The sequence below is a fragment of the Ammospiza nelsoni genome, chromosome 2 (assembly GCF_027579445.1).
Source record: "Ammospiza nelsoni isolate bAmmNel1 chromosome 2, bAmmNel1.pri, whole genome shotgun sequence".
Taxonomy (NCBI): Eukaryota; Metazoa; Chordata; class Aves; order Passeriformes; family Passerellidae; genus Ammospiza; species Ammospiza nelsoni.
In genome coordinates this window covers 109,260,146-109,280,779 of record NC_080634.1, presented here as the reverse complement: position 1 = coordinate 109,280,779, position 20,634 = coordinate 109,260,146, and the positions used below count along the sequence as shown (strand labels likewise).

The 20,634-nt window shown below is 36.1% G+C and overlaps 1 protein-coding gene across 2 annotated transcripts in view; it reads left to right on the top strand.

Annotated features, from left to right (window-relative positions):
- DMD (dystrophin) overlaps positions 1 to 20,634 on the top strand; it is a 1,160,174-nt gene that overhangs the window by 850,181 nt on the left and 289,359 nt on the right. For both annotated transcript variants that reach the window (XM_059491405.1, XM_059491401.1), the window contains exon 52: positions 18,357 to 18,474. In XM_059491405.1, coding sequence (XP_059347388.1) covers positions 18,357 to 18,474 — 118 coding nt within the window. The remainder of the gene's footprint in view (positions 1 to 18,356; positions 18,475 to 20,634) is intronic.

Sequence of the window (20,634 nt, the reverse complement as noted above, 5' to 3'; positions counted from 1 at the left end):
GCAGATCATAGCAAAAATGATTGTTTGTTTCCTGCTACTGAAATGTTAGATGGGTTATCTCAGACTTCCAGACCATTTGGCCATCAGAGACGAGACTGTTATCTGTTCTGACATTAATCTACTTGCAATGGCTACTTTGGTGCACAGTTTCAAAATGACAACATGCACAATGCATCATAATTATGTCCCTTTCAGGGATAATATTTACAGAAAGATTTCTTGAATGTAATAAAGTGTCTCTGCATCTGTGGAAGCTAAAAATAGCCTTTTTAAAGATGTGATTGCAAGGGATGTTTCCCAAATTATTGCATGGGGTTCACAATATGTTTTTAGGGGTGATAAAATGCAGAATCATATGTATGCATAATAGGCAGGCAACATTCAGTGTAAATTCAATCAAGAATGAAATGCTATTACATGCAAACACCTCCTGGGCTTGTGCAGAGGTAATGGAGCATATGAAATAGATAAAGTGACAGCCAAGAGAGGAAGAAGATATGTGACTTTCCCTACAACTTTGTTTAATAAAGCTTTCAACATCCATTGTGGATATAATGTGTTGTATTCTCTCCATCCAAATCACCTTAGTTTTCATTCCATTCATTTTGTAGACTGTAATTTGGTGATAATGGCTTCTTTGCACAGCCCAGGAAAGATGAACAGGAGTAACAAAGTCTATTAATAAGAGAATGTGCATGTCCTTCCCAAGACAGAGATCTTAGTTTGAGTGGGTCAGGAAGAAATTAGTATTTTGCTTGTAAGAAACATCACTAAGTATTCAGTATTGAATATTTAGGGAAAATATATATGAGAAGGCTGATTATAAGCCACTCTGTGTAAGAGCCAGGTGAAAAGAGTTACCTATTTCAGCCTTTCCTTACTTGTTACATGCTTTTTTCTTCTGTGAAACATGCTCTATGAAATCTGTAGTCCTTGAAGCTTGTCCTGTGCATTATCAGTGATTTTGATTCAGTGGGTTTGGTCTGTGTTGCAAAGTTCCAAGCCACACTGGCTGAGTGAGGAGCAGATTTTTATTGCTCTGCCTGAGAAGGGCTGCAACTGCAGCATGGTTCAGGGACTCAGGATGTGATCTCCTTTCCCCCTGGCTTTAGTTGGGAGAAATCTCTTCAGACATCGGGAATTTATGCCCTTTTTCTCCCTAAAGGGAGATGCAGTTGAATTCTCAGATGAACCATTCATGTTGTCTCAATCTTGCCAATATTTTCAGATTTTCTCACTTCAGTGGAAATTTGTGATGACTAAATAATTGGAAAATGATGCAGTCATGGAAAGCATTTTAATATGTATTGTGTTTACTATTTTTTTTTAATTCCTTGAGTTATCTAAAAGTCAAGTGTTTAGAGACTCTTCTTAGCAGCAGCTAGAAAATATGTATTAGTAATATAAATAATATATTATGCCAACTTAGTAACAAATCAAACTCTTCCTGTTTACTACTAAAAGAATATTTATTTATAACACTACAGATTTCCCTATAATTTAGAAATAAAATAAAAAAATCTTACATAGGATTTAGCATAAATTTGAATGAGTACAGCATTGCTCTTAATAAATATTTTGCATCTCACATAACTCTCTATTGCAACAGATATTTCAGTATTTTAGGTTACAGAATTTGTATTTTATGGAGCTGTAATAAATACAAGAACAATTAGGTTTTAAATGTGACTAAAAGAGGGTTTTATCATACTTTAGAGCATAATGCTTTACTGAGTCAAACCATCATTCTTCTGTCTAACGCAGGAAAATGTCTCTGGTGGTGACATTAGGGCAGGTTGAGCAGGGAGGATGTATCAGCCTGGCTGCCTTCTGCAGAATGTTACCCTTGTACTGCCCCATCCACAGCATCCTCAGCTCTTGGATCTGGGACATCAGGAGTCCTTGTAGCATCTGTTTTTCACCCTATTGTCCCTGAAGTTGCCTAATCCCTCTCTGAAACTGCTGATTCTTTTGGCCCTCACAACGTCCTATGAGCAAGCTCTATATAGCCAGTACCTGCTATGAAAATAAATACTTTTTTTCTGTTCTAAAGCAGTTTCTACTGCAATAATGCAGCATACTCCTGCCCACTCTCTTCTGTCTTTAAAGTAAATACACATTTGGAGTAAAATTTTCATTTTATGTGACATCATCAGGTTTCCTAAAACTTTTTCCTGAAGGATTTTATAAAAAAGCCACTTTACATAGGGTTTATATCTTTAAAGAAGCTTCTTTAACAAAAAGCTAAGGCAGCTGTGGGACACCAGTTTCAAATCCCAGTGCTGGAGCTGTAGGATTGAGGCTGTGCAATGGTCACACTTTCTGCCCTCACAGATTTCCCTCCTCACAGGCAGGTTGTGTCACTCCTGATTACAGACCCATCTCATTCTTCAGGCCTAGAATATAATCTCTGGGTTGTTTTTTAGATTAGGTTATTAGTCTTGTCTTATTTTGAAGTACTTTTTGGTATATAATAGGATTCTAACACCAACACAGCCTTTCTTTCCTGTATTATTTGCATCTGTATGTTACAGTGCACACTTTACTATTATTCTGTCACCAAACTTCTGAGAAATTATGTCAGCTAAAGTAAAACAAGCTCTTCATGCCTTAGCTAAGAAATTGAGGCCAGCATTTTTAACAGAATTAAAAATAGAGAAAATTAAGTGCTAGCCTGCCATTTTGCACTGTCATTCCATAAAAAATATCATACTACAAAGAAATGACAATGCAAAAGATAGGCCAATTTTAATATCTGAGATAACTTTGAGGAAGAAATAACTTAGTAATTGTTCTTATTATTGGCAGTCTTATTTTAGACAGTCTCCAGGTACTGTTTCACATCCTTCCCATTCTGTCTTTCTTCATTGTTATCAAGTAATCAAAATAAAAGCTGAAAGAGTATTAGCGCTAAGAAATGTAGATGACCATGCTTTTATTCAAACCAACATTAAAAGTTCTATAGCAAATGAGGCTACAAATTAGCACATGGTTCTATTTATTTTCTGTGCTGATATTTATAGCTTTTTTGGTTTTTTTGGGTTTTTTTTTCACAAAGGAATGGTAAGTATACTAAAAAAGTCTTGAAGGAGATTTGAAATTCTTTGCAGTCCAGATTTTTGTATCAGGCAAGATCAACTAGACAGATAATTTCTGACCAATTTCTGACTAATCTGCTCCATAAGATTTTTTGTTCTCTGTATCTTTGCAGAATTCTTTTCCCACCACTTAGCAATCCTCGGCAGTCAAAAGATGTTTGTTTCCATCCTTAATGTCCCCTGATTCAATTTAAGTCAATTATGTGACCACAATGAAAATTGAGAACAGTTTACTCTCTCTCAGCAATAACCTCATATACTTGAAGGGTGGTACTTCAGTTCAATTTTCTCTAGACTAAACAAATCCTGCTCCTTAAAATCTCTACCCCTCTTTCTAGATTAGTGACCATCTGTCCAGCCATTTGCAACCCATTCCAATGCTAATCCAGTTTTCCAGCTAGTTATTTTAATGCCTTGGACTTACTGATTTCTCAGGTTTCTTTGAGATTGCTTTTAATTGAATTCCTTTTCTCACATGCTTGCTGCTGGTTGGTTTTTTGCATCATTGTGAATATAAAAATCTATGCTCTGTTCCATCAGCCAATGATAGTGATTAATATCAGACATAGGACAAGTCTGTGTGTAGCTTCACTTGATATTGCCTTCCTATGGAGTGTATTCAAGTTATGGGGTTTTTTCCCCATCAGTTTCATTTCCACTTACATTCAAATTTCCTGCTTATGGTGACATCACCTAGGCAGTATTGGAATCCTTGCTGTGGGCATCAGGCACAACTTCTACCTGTGGTTCACTATTGATAAATCTTACAGCTCTGAATGAAGAGAAATGCAGTTGCCCTGTTATTATTTACTCTTGATAAATGGTTGGCTGTGTTACTTGTTACTATTTTCCCTTCTCAAAGGTTGTTTAATCATATGTTCTAAAAATGAGAGAGGAAAAATTCACCTAGAATTTCCTGGGTAGTTTTCTATGCTTCTTTCAAAGGAGAGGTATATTCATCCATTGCAGGTCCTTAGATATAACTACTAATACCCACAAGGTTTCTTGAGCCAGTTCCTGAGTATTATAGCTGAAATTCATGAGCTGTCACATCAGAATTCATATTGAGTTAGATAAGAACGATGTCACACCAATAACAAAGTTAGCAGTGTTTGTTTATTGTCTTTCACACAGAGACCTTCTGCCCTGAAGCTGTTAACATAAGTATTAGTGCTGGAACAAACAATTTTTCAGACTCACTTCAAAAGTTTCGGTAACTGCTTTATTCTGTTTGGGTAAAAATATTGAAGCAAAAGAAGTTTACAGACTTTATGGCATCTGCAAGAATAATCTCCACCTTGTATAACATTACTGAAGAGAAATGAGCTATAGATTTGAAACTCTTGTTTCCATAAGGGGATAACAAAGACTGTGGATAATAGTAAAAAAATATGTTTAGACTCTCTGTGATGGTTGTAGTCCTTATCCAAATATTGGCTATTGTTTTATATTGCCTGTATGTATAAATGTGTGTGAGCATGTGTGCATACATATCTACATTTTAGGTACACATATTTCTTTCCTGGTAGAAGACATAATGAAGACCACCATCAAAATAAATCAAAATAAATTATCAGGTGGTTAGAAGGATTGGTAACAGCGAATTCTGAACAATAGCCTAACTAAGCAGTGACTTTGAGGTTGAAATAGTGAACAAATATCTGAAAATATTCTTCCAACAAGAATAGTAGGAAATACATGCAAGATTAATTTATGGTCAGTTTGTACAGATGTCCTCAGGCTGCTCCATGAAGTTTTTCCAAACCCACTGTGATGTTTCAAAGAAAATTACACAGAATATGCAGCAATGGAGCCTTGACTCTGACCTCCTTCTCTCCTGTGCACACACATACACACACAGATGTTGTAGTGCTGCAATATTGTGGGTGTGTCTCCATCACAGGCAGGCTCGCTGCAGCTCTTTTAAATGAGATAAAGCTGGGGAGCAGATGCAGGTAAGTGTTTTGTATTCAGCCAGGTGAGACTCATCAGATCTCATTAACTCAGAGTAGTCCTGGAAGGCTCTGTAGTGCTGAGCTGGCCCCAGAAATCAGAAATCACACAGCTGTGTTCACACCATGCTCTGTGTGCTTTACTTAAGTCTATCTGGCCTAAGGTAGTTCTTTACTGGAGCTGCTGTACAGCTTCTTTCCTGTCTTGCGTGTAGTCCAGAGCTGGGGTTTATTCACCTGTAGCTGATTGAGGATTGACTGCCTCTCTGGAGTGTGTGCCTCAAACATCACTTGGCTCCTCTCTCTCATATCACTGCTTCTCCTGTACCTCCAGCCCCTCTGTGTCAGGCCTCTACCCTGCTGATCCTGCTCCTTCTTGTTCCCCACCCTTCATACATCTGCCTTCACACAGTGAGCTTATGCTCAATCTGAAGCATTCACCTTCCTAAAGGTGAGAGGTGAATGCTTCAGGAAGCAGGATGTACCATCATTATCATTTACTAGGAACTAATATTTAAATTCCATTTTACACATTCATTTTTTTTATCTTGACTTTTTTTTTATCAAATAATTAAACCATATATCCCTACATTGTCCAAATCATTTGTCATCAGTACAATTTCAATTAACCTTCCTCTATATTCCCTAGTATCAAAATCAATAATCAACTGTCATCATCACTCCATAACCACCCCCAAACAAACATAGAATTAACCCCAGAACTACCCCCCAAAAAACCAAACAAAAATACAAACCACGATCATAAATCATCAACCAACCATCCACCAAATTTTATGTTCTTGTGCATAGCTGTCCAGAAACTTCTGTTCATTCTCCAAGGGAATGTATGATATATGTCCATTTTCAGTAGTACACTGGAGTCTGGGCACCCAGAGTCTTGGGATAATGCTAATGATGCTGTGGAAGTTGCTACTCTTTTTTGGTTTTTTACTCTTTTTTTTGTTGTTCAGTATGAGTAATGAGTATGCTCATGCTTCGTGGCTTTTTGGGGTTTAAGGGATTGTTAATCTGTGGACAGAGATTTGATTTGGAGTTAATTCAATAAACATGCCCTCAGCCAGAAATTCTCAGCAACTGTGTGCTAAAAAAACTCTCCTAATGCAGCTCTTACATGACTTTAGTTGTTTATGGTAGAGAACATTGCTTCACAACAGTAACTTGTACGATCTGATTTCCATATGCAATGTCTTACACTGTGGAAGACAGTGAAACATTTTCCTTTGATCTGTGGTGACATTAGAAAATATAAACCACCAACCCTCCAGAGAACAACCTTGGCATACACGGTGAATCTGCTATAATTATTTGTTATCTCTTAATGCCTGCACATCTGCAGCAGTGAGTAATTAAAGTCTGAAAGAAAACTAATTTTTTAAAGTTATTACAGTCTTCACAGTTTTTCAGAACTACATTTGAGTTTGGGTTATTTTTGTTTTGTTTTAAAGAAACATAGGGGTTATATTTGAAGTTAACCACACAGTAATCTACACCTAAGGCTACTGACTAAGAAAATAGGATATCACAGCAGCTTTTCCACTGTCAGGAATCTGTTTAGAAAAAAAAAAAATTGAAATTTCTGACCATACATCTTCTCTATTACATTTTTATAAAGATGTAGGACATATTTAATGTCCTACACCACTGCTATTGGTGTGACATTTCTTTGGCACTGACTCTCAGTATGACCTTAATTAAAATTACAACGTGTAACTTCAGGTATCTGTAACCTACTGCCATCCTCCATTCCTCCCTGCCCATCTTCAGTAAGGCAGCCCAGCCCTTTTGCATTTCCATGGCAGCTCGTTTCTGTTCCCTTTTCTCAGAGCTGTGTCCCTGTCACATCTGTCCTCTTACCTTTCTTGGCACAAGGCAGAGGCTGAGAGCAAAAGGAAGGTCAGGGGGGAAAGCTGGCATGGTGGCATCAGTGCCACTAGAAATGGGCAGAAATTGCCACCAGAAATGGGCAGCTGGCATGGTGGCATCAGTTCCACTAGAAATGGGCAACCAGTGGCACCTCCAGAGCCCTTGAGACCCTTCCTGAGGAAACAGCTGATACAGAGTACAAGGACATGCTAAAGCACTTCCCCTAAACTTGTTTGATTTGTTTTGTTTTTAACCAGAATATATTATGGTATCAGAGATAAATAAACTGGTGTTGCTTTTAGCTGGTTCATCAGCACTACAGTATAAAGGCATCTGTTCAGTCTTATGTGTAATATTGCTCTTTAGTTTCTTAGTGCAGTTGCTTATTCCTGTTTCAGCCCATGTTTCCAGAGAGTTCTGCAAATCCCTTGGGTATGGCTACAATTTACATCTTTGTATTTTCTAGTGTTTGGAATGAAGGTATTTAGAAGGATACTCTGGAGGGATAAAGCAGAAGTAAAAGAAATGGTTGATTCCTAAAATCAGTTTTCTTTTATTAATAATTAATAGCTGACAAAAAAAACACTTTCAAATGTAATTCTCACTAAAAAATAACTCTTACTGTCTGGTGGAAAAAGTCCCTGGAAAGAAATGTGTCTGCATATGTACATGTGATAATTTTCAAGAGAAAAGAAGGAATAAGGTCAAAAAGTTGAATAAGAAAAAAATTGCCAAGATAGATACATTTTTCAGTTCCATAGACTGTAAAATAGCTCCCAGTTTTGCAGGCTGCTATTTGCAAAAAACCAGTGACCTCAGTCTGGAGTCCTTCCAGGATTCAGCTCTTGAAAAACTGCTTGTCACAATCTAGCATTTCCATAGGGAGATACAAATCATTAATTTTTAAAAATATAACACATTTGAGAGCTCTTGTTTCCACCTCCCAATATGGCCTTTCAGAAACTGACTTTGTTATGGTAACAGGGAGGGGGAGAGCAGGAGACAGGGTCCAGATGCACCATAACAGCCTCCCAGTTAATTTGGGTGCTCCAGCCTGGAGAACTGACTGCATCAATCCTCACATAATCCTCTACATGGGATGACATTTTCTTGTACCTTCATAATTTAGTGTGTAAAAAGTACAAATATCACATATCAGGTAAGGCCACGTTGTCAGGTATGTTAAACTTGAAAATTATTATTCCAGGATTTTATGTGTTTCTCTGTACTGAATTTCATGTCAAATTATGTGTCAGTGCTACTAATGTGAAAAAAAACCTTATTGGCATTGGAAAATTACTCCTCAGTGTAAACCTGAAAACCAAGTTGGATTAACTGATAAAGATGACCACTTTCTACGAGTGACTTGTTAGCAGCCAGTGCCAGAAGCCTTTGGGCTTAGGAATTGAGGTCTGTGAATTAAAAAAAAAAAAAAAAAAAGCCTCTCCTGCTGAAAAGCAGCACCAGAAAAATCATTCATTCCATCTTCCAGTCATTCCATCTTCAGTTATTTTCCAGCCTGACTGACACCATTATTATTATGGAACTGCACATTGTGAATTTGTGAATGTGGTCAGAATTTTTTACACAAAGCTGTGTGCAGTACAGTTTGTTGTTAAACTGAGGCTCATCTTTTGTAGTACATGGGAGAGCAAGAACATGAGAGCAGTCTAGCAAAAGCCTGGCAACTTTATGTCTTTCTGGAACTGTAGAAATACCTTGTCTATAAAATGTTTATATTTTACAAACATAACAGGAACTAAGTGTAAATAAAAATATACTGCAAGATACAGTTTTATACCTATTTTCATTCCAGTATCCCAGGAAAATTTTGAGTGGCTTAAAAACAAGTTCTGTTCCTCCAAAGCAAGGGAATTGCAGCCATAAAACTATAAAACAATAGTCTCAATGCACAGATAATCTTGTTTGTGGAAAAAATGTCAATGTTTCCAAACAAAGATAATAGAGAAGAATATTTTCATTTTGACCTTTAATATTGTAAGGAACATTTATTATATTTATGAGTGTATTTTAACATTATCTCAAGAAATCCTCTTCTTCTGTTTTGACCAGATTGTGATACTCAAGCTTATTGCCCCTCTGACCTCAATTACTCCTCAGTTACAGAATAGAAATCAGAGGAAGGTTCTTAATTTTGGAATTTAATTCATTTAATTCCATCTTTGTTATTACAAAAACCCCCTGTAAAATCCATATCTCTACCTGCTTGTGCACTGTCATGTGTGTATACATGAATCAACATAAAAGGCAAATTGTTCTTTCCTGCTTTTATTATCATAGTGTCAATCTACTTTACCAGTGATTCTTTCTTTTGTGTTTATATCAGATTCATTCCTGAAACTGTCATTCAGATAAAAAACCTGTATTTTCTGAAAAAGAAAAATGCTAATTTTTCTTCCACTGGAGTAGCATTGTGTGGCTCCTCTGCAAGCTCCTAATCAGTGTCTGTACCTTGTGCCCCAAGCAATGTTTACAGATTAAATACATTAACTGTTCATAGTAAGAGTTCTTCTTGTCTGGACAATAAATAGCTTCAGTATTTTGCTTAACTTCATGCTTAAACACTTCTCTCAATCAGAAATTGCTTAAATATATTTAAATTATATCTGTGTGAGGGAGGGGGACCAAGCAGGATTGATACTGATTTGAGGAAACTGGGGTTGAAAATTCATCTCAGAGAAACTGGCATTATAGGGGAGTTCAATTTTTTTTTTTTTTAATTTCCCACAGAATCATTGACTTCAAGGTCAGAAAGGAAAAGTATGTTCATATACTATGTGTGAGACTAGTCCATGAGATTTTACATAGAGATTCATCTTCCAGACTGTGTCTATTAAAAAAAAAATTGAATTAAAAAGTTCTTTTAATAGTCTCTCATATTCTTTAGTGATTTACTCTGTATTTAAACATATTGGCTACTAGGAATTTGCATCTTTTCTGTTTAAACTGTATTGTCTTCAATTTCCAGCCAATATACCTTTTCAATGCTATGTTTCCATAGTTAATAATTATTGTATTATCTTCAGTAGCTTTTGCATGAGCAAATTTACCCTCTTCAGCAAGATATATTAACCAAGGGGCAGAACCATAAAATGACAGAAAAGTCTAAAATGAGGCCTAATTGCATAAAATAGGTTCAGCACAGCCTTGACACTCGTGCCCAGCTGTGCTGCAGCTCAGCTCTACAATTGTGCTGCTTGCTGTGCTCCTCTGCCTTGGCTTTTGCCTGTGAATAGAAGCCCTTCCAACCTACTCTGCAGAAATCTTAAATCCAGTACCCATCATTGCAGTAAACCTCCTTCACCTGCCTCTTGTGAATACGTGCTCTAATCAGACAGGTGTTCTCCGCCAGTGTTCCCAAAGGTATACACTGGGAATGCAGGAGGGAGAGGTGCTGCCTGTTCTTGTTCCCGTATACATTTTCTAGAGGAGAAGGCATCAGTGGCAGAGCCCCTCTGTGTGTGCCCTTGTGGCCAGGAAGGCCCAGGGTAGCCTGGGGTGCCTTAGGGACAGCAGCGCCAGCAGGGCAGGGAGGTGATCCTGCCCCTCCTCTCAGTCCCAGTGAGATGAGTGTGCCTGCAGTGCTGGATCCAGTTCTGGGCTCCTCAGGACAAGGGAGACCCGGAGCTCCTGGAGTGGGTAAAGTGGGAGCCAAGAAAGATGAAGGATCTGAAGCATCCCTCTGATGAGGAAAGGCTGAGAGAGCCATATATACATTTCCTTCCTTCCTTTGCTATCAATGAAATATGAGCATCAGAATTTTTCAGGTTTCCACCTTTACCTTCTGTATTATTGTTGACTGCAATTAAGTACATAGTAACAGAAATGTGGAGAAATAAGAACTAGAAGTAAATCAAACAAAGAAACAAGCACAACCAAAAAAAACTAATAAACATGGAGACAAAAATAAAAGAAAGTTTAGTTCTTAGGGCAAAACCTGTCAAAATATACCAGAAAATTTTAAGCAACAAAATTAGGCTTGTACCTTCGTCTTTTGGCATGACAATGAGATAGGAATAAAGATCCACCTTACTAGAGTTAGGCTAAAGCTATTTCAGAATTAATCCCACATTTCTTATCAGATAGAGTAAATAAGAAACACCTTTCCTTTCCCCTGCCCCCTACCTACACACACAGAGCTAAATAATATTAAGTTCACTATAAGAAAAAACTGTGTAACAGTTTTGTTTTCTTTTTCAAAAGCAAAGCCAAACAAACAAGAATAAATCCTTTTTCTTCATTTTATATTCCTCTTGAGAAGAATATCTAGTTTCCTAAGGCCCTAAAAAAAACTCACCTGTCAACTTATGCTGTGCCAATCCATTTTACTCTCCTTAATTATTACCCATTTGCTATTACTGGAGAAACCTTCTAATAAAAGTAATCAAAAATTTCTAGAAGATTCAATAGAAACTGATGAAGTCATTCTGTGGGGGTTTATTTTGAAACATAAAATTAGAGAATTTGTAGAGCATCTTTAGTCAAGATATTAGCCTTCCTTGTCCATAAATGTTAGTTATTTTCTTAAATTAAAAAAAGGCAAAAAAGATCTGTTTGTTTATCTTCATAACATAAAATTGTGTCTACCCAATACTATTTTACTTTTGTTTAAAAATGTGACAAACTGATAAGTATTTCATCAAAAAATAAAAAAATAAAAAAGCCAGCCACAGAAAAGACTAAAGCTGAAGCATTGAAAAACAGAGCATCTGCCCTCAGTGTCCTTGGTAATTCACATTTTTAAGTGCATTGGAAAAGCCCTTCATTTGAAAAACTGTTAGTTACAAAAAAGAAAAAAGTAGTAAATTTTACAAATTCACATTTCACAAATGGCAACTGTACACTGAGAGATTTCAGTTCTGCTGACTGAAACAGAAACTGGGGAAGCTCTGCAGCTCCTAACACCACTTCCCATCCATTAAGTTATTTACTGGGATGAAAGGACATCAGATACCCTGGAAAAGTTGTGCCTGGTTGTTTAAATGCTCATACTTTACTGCAAGAAAAAGTAATATTGGATGGCCACACAGTTTGGGGTCAAAAGGCTGTAATTCCACACACAGTTCATGTATATCAGATTTACTGTTAGGGCTTTAATCCTGTTTCAGTCTTCAGTTCTTACATGTGAATTATCACTGCATTCTAGTGGAATGGATCTCATTATAGCCAAACACCCAAATCTTTAAATGTTGTTCTACTTGTTACAGATACATCTTTAGCTTTATTCCCTTTTTTTTTTTTCCTGGCAATAGCTACAATAGAGCAAATTTCTTTTATCGCAGAATGATTCATTCATGAGCCATGTTACACTGTAATCTTTTTCTGGTCTTCTCTCCATCTTCTCCATCCTGTATGCTGGACGGACTCCAGTGCAGTCCATCAAGGCATCTCAGCTATAATGAGCAAGCTGCTGATGATTTGAGCCTCTTGATGAGCTTCCAAGGTCCTTTCCTACAGATAAATAAATGGGGAGCAAGGTGAGAGGGAGGATGAGAGTTACCCCAGCTCCCACCACCACCATCACCTTACCTTCTTCCATCACCTTAGCTTACCATCACCATCCTTTTTGGTCAACACGAGGAGACTCAAATTAATTATTTCTGTTCTGTTTGGTTTGATTAGTGTGCATCAACAGCATGTTGCACACCTTGCTTTTATAACCTCCTGGCCTAAGCTGGGCTTCCTGAGTTGTAAAGGAACATTCACAATGCCACCAGCATAACTGAATGAGTGATTGTCACAAAAAAAAAAACCAAACACACACAAAGAGTTCTATGATGCTCTTTCATGCATCTCATGCAGCAGCTGATAAGCTGTCACAGGTGGCTTCCCCCCAGCATCACTGATGGAGCTGGTATATTCCCTTAGACAGCAATGAGAACTCCTGAGGCACTTCTTGAGGTGGCCGTAAGTGGACATAAAAGTACATGCTATAGGAAAACTTGCACTGCATAAAGAACTCAGGAAAAATCAAATTCATATTGTCTAGTCTGTTAAAGTTCTGATTTCACTGGCAGGCACCAATCAGCCATCAGCATTGCTAAAATATTGCTCTTGATCCTCATATTTTCCTAAAACTGTGCATACTTTGGAGGGAAAACAGAAAACAGTTAATAGTCAAAAGAAAAGTTGTTTCAAAAGAGAAAACTCCTCTGCATTATTTTGCTTTCATTGTTTCATAATTTTATGTTTAAATATAGAGAGTATGTAAATGACCATTTTCACTCGTATTCTCTTCCTGCTTAGTGACAAGAAAACAAATTCAAATTGTGTTTGGGAGGAATATCTTAACAAAGCCAATTTTATTATGCAAATGAATTGTAGGTGTTACATATCTTCATTTTCTGAAATTGTTAGCAAGTTTTTTCCAAAGCTTTCTCTCTTTCTAGGTGTGTGTATATAACACATTTTATTTAGAGAACCAATCAGCTACAAGAAACAGTGGTTTTAAGTAAAAGTTGTCTTGACTATACATTTTGGAAGTTATCAGTGCATTTTTTGTTTAAATTTAAGGTTTAGACTCTAAAGTTTTTTTCAAAAGAGGAGCAAATAATTTCCTCAACAACTAATTAATGGAATTATGCTTTTTCTGAGGATATCACGGTGAGCTAGTTCAGAGGAGCAAATAGCTTCACAGGATAAGAAATATATCTTCCTTTTCTCTTTCATTCTCACATTAATCATCCACTTGTGCTCTTGTGGTTCACTGCTTTGTTTCATTAGACAAGGTTGGGAGTGGGCCAAAACAAATCATCCCAAACAGTTGTGAAGTCTAAGTCTTCAGCTGTGGGCTGTTACTGATAAAAAGTGCTTCCAGTTTGCTCTTAATATGGAAGAGCAAAAATCTAAATTGCTGGTTTGCCCAAACATAATTTTTTTGCTCACTCACTATTAACCTTCCTATACTTAGTATAAAATAGATAACAAGCTATATTTGACTGGAAACATGTAAGCAGCAGCCTAAATTCTTGTTGATATATTTGAGTTCAGCAAAGGAAGATGGAAAGTCCTGGCTTTGGTGTGGGAAAGGTTTCTTCAGAGACTGAAGACTGAACACCCATAATGAGCACTAGTAGAAAATTAGTCAATGAGTAAGTCTTGGTTCCATCCTGGAATTCAGCAACTCCACTCTGATAACATTTGCCATAAAGTCAAGACAAAAGGGAAAAAAAAAAAAAAAGACTGCATAGATTTAAAGATCCTGTTATATATAGAAGCTAGCATGGCCAGAGTGTCAAATATGCAGGCTGTATTTTATGTATTTTATAAAGTCAGAAAATATTTTAATTCTCAGTCTCAAATCTTGAAGTCCCATCAAGAATTTGTCACTCTTCACCTGTTTCAGTTTGTCAGTTTATTTTTTAGCAATTTTAATGCAAGATATTTCAGTTGCTGACTTGAACAATTTGTTCCATACCTCAACACCCATTTTGTGTAAGAAAATCATAAAAGTTAGGAACCTGAAAATTGGATTTTTCTTTTGAGCAGCTGCCGTCCGCAAATGTGGAAAGATTGTTAAAAGTGAATAGCATCACTTTCTAACAAACTCTAGGTGGGTTGCATGATTGTATCTCATTACTCATCATCATGCATTACTGTGCTATCACCAAGCATCATTATGCTGGCCTTTAAGAAAGGAAGAAAAAGAAACGCTGTTTTGGGGTTTAAAGTTGTGTTTGTACAACTACACATGTTAGTGGTCCTTAATTTTTAACCTACTCATGTGAAGTTGCATTTATAATTAAGCAAAATTTCTGTATTGAAATGTGTTCTGTGGTGTTCTGTAGAATGAATTGTTTGTACCTTTACAGAGCACTAGAAAAGTGTTGGGAGAGACAAATTGTATGCAAAAGGTTTTGTTTATTAAAAACCTCACAACTTTTAGTTTAACTTACTCCCTAATTCATTGTGCTTGTACTTTTGGTGACCTAATGAGGATTGGATAGATTTCTGTTTCATTTATTTTGAAAGTAGTTTAATTATAACTCTCATTTCTGTATTACCCATTTTTATATAGCACATTTGTTTCCGTGTGCTGACATTCCAAATCAGAGGCATCTGGTCTGTTGCATCTGCTGTGTCTCCACCAGGGTGCCACTATTAATGAGTTTTTATTCCTATGGCTGTTGTAGCAGTAACTTCTAATAGTTTCCACTTAGTTTTCTGTTGAGGATCATTTTACCACATTAAATACTTGGCTGAATTCATAAAAGTTTTTAAAATGCTCTCCAGCTATTAATTTCTTCTGATTTTGGTTTTTGGGGGGGTTGTCCATTTGTTTTAGATCATACAGCTAATACTTTAAAGCTATTCAATTTTAATTTTTCCCAAAAATCATACTTAGTGATCTTTTAGTTTGTATTCTTCAAAGCACTGCTCTTCCTAGCATAAATAGCTGTATTTTTATTAATCCACAAAAACAACTTGCATGATCAGTTTATCCAGTCACAGAATATTTTTCTGAATATGATAACACTTGAAGTGGAGCTCAGGTATTGTTGTTTATTTTCATGCTACAAGATCACAGGAAGAATTGGAAATTATGTGTTTTAGTAGCTACTTTTATCCAGGTTTCCATTGGGGTTTGGTATATATATTTATAGGTATCATGTGAAACGTGTATTTGAAAAATCTTTAAGATTGTACAAACTGGTAAAACCAGGCCAATAAACATTGTAACAATTTTTTCATTGTAATTGGTAAAATTCTACCGAATGAAATAGGACACTGCTTGGGTAAAGTTGTCAGACACTTTGTATTAAACCAAGGAAAAAATATATTTATTTGAGAAATCCTGATTTTTCTAAGAGTAAGAAAAAAAATCTGTTTTATGATTATGCATTATTGTCTTATGAAAGCTCTAAGAATCTTCAGATCTGTATATAGTTTAAGAGTTTAAGAGTGTCCTTCTTGAACTTTTAAAAATACACTCCTGTGCATCTAGAAGAAAATAATTTTATTCACATGAAATGGTAGAGGGAAGGCTGTCCACATAATCTATACAGGGATGAGATATTATATCCCCAAGAGAACAGCAGAACTAACAAGACTCACTTTAAAGAGGCATTTCTAGTTTTCCTGAATGTCCAGTTCAGGAATTGCAGATGTGTCTTGGGGGTAAATCCTTCTGTGAGCCCTTGGGAACAGATCAGCTCCATTTCCTCATTTTGGTACTGAGCAAATCCTTTCTGAGCTGTCCTTACCTAGTGCTTCATTTCTTACTCTATGAAACATATAACAGCAGCTTTCTTTAGTAGTGTTAAAACCACAGCATTTACTGTCCAGTCGGAGACTCAGGCTGGATCAGATAAATCACTCTTTTTGTGTAGTCCAGTATAAAATTGTATTTAGGAAACTTTAGGGAAGAGAGTCACTCTTGGCATAAGACCTTAGAATGATTTAATTAGCTTTTCCTCTTCTAAACATTTTCTAGGTAGGGAAGGAGAAAGAAAGGGAAGGCAGAGAATTATCTGAGCCTGTTGTGTGTGTTTTAGTATTCTTCTGCACCGTCCATTTTGGCAATATGTGCGATACAGATGCTCTTCGACTGCACTGGGACTGCTTTTCCTATTGTGAAATTCATGGCCCTCATTAACTTGTCTTCTTATAAAATGGAGCTTGGAAGGAACATAGATATCTAGAGATAGTAATGGCATCAGTAGATTTTATTTCTCTTACTAAGGAGAGACTTCTAATTAGAAATTTCTTCTTTGCTTAATTATGCAAGCTGCTGCTTTAACTGCATGTCTCTGCAATTCAATCAGTATCCAAGTGAAAAAATACCATCCAAGCTTTTGGGTATGACTTTAGAGTGCCAGTTATAATAGATTTTCAAAGACCTGATACAGAAGTTAAAAGCAAGAATTTCACAGGGTGTAGCTAGATGTGTGTCTTGAAAATTACCCTTTTTTTCCTAAAGAGTTTGTAACTGAACAAAATGAAACTCTGTGGAGCTTTTAGTTTGCTTTTTATAGTACATGCTGTAGTCACTGGAAGCTATATTCTTATGCCCTTTTGTTAATCTCATTAAACAGAAAATGGTATTAGGTCTTTATTTGTAACCTTCAACTTGGTGGAAATCGTGCAAGTGTAGTCTGAAGCTGGAGGGTCAAATTTAAGATCAGACTCACAGATCTTTTCTATCCAGAACAGTCAGTGAATAACAGCTTTTTAAAGTCAACTATGATTATTTAGAGCAAAAACATTTTAAGGAGAGGAGACTTTTGAGACAGTAAAATACTCCAGACACTTTATCAACAGGCAGGTGAGAATACCAACAGATTATCTAACCAGTGACTGTAACTGGCCTCAAAAATAGAAATCCTTCTCTGGCCTTTGTTGCCAATTTGATGTCTGTTAAAGTGTGCCTACTGACTGTCTGATGGCACACTGCTCAGTTCTGATGACTAAAATTTGTATGTAGAATAAAACTAATATATATAGTTTCTAGTTATGTATTAAGTATTGCTGCTTCTGACTCCTAAAACAGGGAAATCTAATGAGTATCTTTTCTGGAAACTCCACAATAGGTAGCTGAAGTGTCCAAATTTGGTCAGTCTTCTAAAGACATACTTGGATGCTTCTGATCTGAGAAACGATTGTACCAATTCCTTGTTTGCTCTTCCCTAATCCTTTGAAATAAATCAAATATGTGCATAAGTCTTATATGCCTTATTTTCCTTGAGTTTTCATTTTATCTAAAGCTATTGTATTTTAGTTTTTATTGTCTTCTAAATACCACAAAGCTCATTTTTTCCCCATGAGAAACTTTAAATCCACTTCTTACTATCTATCAGATTGTCTTGGCTTTATACATTGGTTTGAGTAGCATATAAATTATTGTGAGTGTTAATTATTTTTCAGACAGGTAAAGACTGAAGACAGAAAAAAGTGACTTTAACAGTCCTACAATGGCTTTTAACCAATAGATAACAATTAAACAGTCATGAAATATTAAAAAAATAAACACAATTTATTAGACTTCATGAGCTGATAGGAAAAGCCTGCCTAATCTGACAAGAATGTAAGCCATTATATCTTCTTTTTAAATTAACAGTAAAATATAAGATGATATACAAAAATAGTGCCCTGCTATATAGTTTTATAGAGGAGAATAGCTTATTCTGCATAATTTGACATGCTAAAAATGTAGAGTGATTGCTACTTTGTATTTAGTTTTACAGTTCTTTAAAAATTTTTTATTGCAAATTATACTTGGTATTTTTAAATTAATAACAACAGTATTTAGAAGGTCTAGGCCAAATTCTTTGTATTATTTGAAACAGCAAACAATCTTTTTGCTTTAAGTCAAGTTTGCACCAAAAATGTCCATATATGTGGTCTTCTCAAAGTCTCTTTGTGCTTTTATCTTTATTTTATTTTTGAATTTGTGTTCAACTAGGCAATACTACAGGATCTGGAGCAAAGACGTCCCCAGCTGGATGAACTCATAACTGCAGCACAAAATCTAAAAAACAAGACAAGCAATCAAGAGGCCCGGACAATAATTACTGACCGCAGTAAGTAGAGATTCTGTTATCACATGGCATTTCAGCAAACATGGGAAATGTTGTCCTATCTGATAAGCATAGCATTCTGCAGATACTTTATGCCTTTCCTAGGAGAAGGAGAGTTCCAACAGGTGACAGTTCTCATATGACTTTTCCAAACTGTATAGAAGAAATGTCAGTGATCCCATATTTCAGTTTTTTCACTGCAACTTCATATTTTTTGTCTTCATAGTGAAATGACATTGTACAAAAGTGTAGAATGTGAGCACTGAAAATAAAGAACTGAATTTATTCTTGCACAAGGAGAAAAAAGAAAGAATTCACAGAGTATAGCCACAGGCTTGTAAGAAGCTTTCAGTTCCATCCCCCGTGGTACAGCTGCAGGCTCCTCTTTCATCTCCCCTCAGCTGACGCACGAGTCTGATGATGCTCTGCATTACTCTGTATTATTCCTTCAGCTCTGTTTTCCCTTTCCAAATTTAACCAACTAGCTGTGCCTAAGGTGGAAAAATCAGTAGATTAAATTTTAGTAGAAGCCTATAGAAGACATGGTGTTGTCACCCTTGAAAGCTTGCATGTTCTATACCCCTCACTATAGGATGAAACACGCTCTCAAGGTTATTTTATAGAAGCAGTCCTTTTGATGGACAGCTGTATATCTTCAGTTATTATCTCAAGTTCTCAGGGCTTGAAACTAAGAAAAAATTGATTTTTTTATGGTCCTCAAGGTCTGCTATGGAGCTTAGAGAAGACCAAGGCAAAGTGCTTTGCATGTGGACAGAGACAACTCATTTTAGGTAGATGCAAACTGTTCTGTACATCCTGGCCTGGAGACCAGGGCTTGCTCCCTGCAACTGATGACTGAGGGTGTAAATGTAGGCTAAATTTTTCTATCACTATAATTACAAACCTAATATATCTACATAATTATTATCTGTTTCTTTTTATTCCATCCGGTACATACATTCCATACTATGTTCAAATCAAAATGCATGTTTGGACCACATTGTTGCTAGTCACACATATAAATGCTATTTAGAGTATATCTTATGTGCAGTAACATTCTTAAACTGCTATTGAAATATGTGACATAGAAAAGGAGAAGCTTTATGATTAAATTTTGAGAAGAAAGGGATAGTGCTTGTATACTAGGTAAGAACCTGCTCCTGGTGGACATGCAAATTAACTTAAGAATCACCTACTCTTTTGAATTCTCATGAATTGTGTACATTTACTTTAACTTCATAGTGCTTATTCAAAACCAACGCATGCAGTACTCCCATCAGTATTTTGTAGTATGTTTGAATTTTTAATTGTGAAACAAGTCTTCTGAAGTTAGGAATTTTAGACTTAAAAAAATGCAAGCTTAATTCCTATATATCGTCATGTGAATTGTATGCACGACTGAATTTTGTTCTGTTGGAAAATTGCACTTCACTTTAAGTGAAGTTGCCGATTAAGAGAGATTAAATGCTCCTTTCCCATACAGCAAAGGAGAGCAGCTATCAGACTGTAAATCATGAAGGAGTATATTGTAGCTCAACTGTATTACAGATTGTGGCAGTGCCTGGTAGTGTGGTAAATACATTTTATATTATGATTTCTTAGTGTTTATCTATAAGAATTCAAAAATTATCCATTATTTTTTAACTTTAAGTACCAAAAATTAGTTTTACTGTGATTTAGGAATTAATTTCTTGTGCTGAAGTTGTCAATATCCTTGTCTACAAAAGTGCAACTTCAGATGCAGTAGATGCAGGTCATGTCCCTTTATATACTGTCAAGCACACCTTGCAGTATGATCAGAGCCATTTTTGGTGCACTTTTCTGAGGCAGCAGACTAGATCCATAAAGGTTTTTCATGTATATTTAGTTTATATCTGGGCAATCACAGTAATACTCAGCACTACTTAGGGGGTATTTATTGCTTTTGGATAGTAAGGAGATCATGATATTTCTGGGGGACACAAAGATGCTAGGAATTTACAATATGACAAACCAGGTATTTCTGAATATTTGCAAATATAGCATACTCTCATCTAAAGTACTTCTCCTAAAGAACAACAGTAATTTTTATATTTTTAATTGCTTGATTTTTTTTTCACCTTGTGTGTCATATGAAGAAGATGGAGATTGCTCTGTTTGGGTTGAATTAGGCCTGCTGGATAC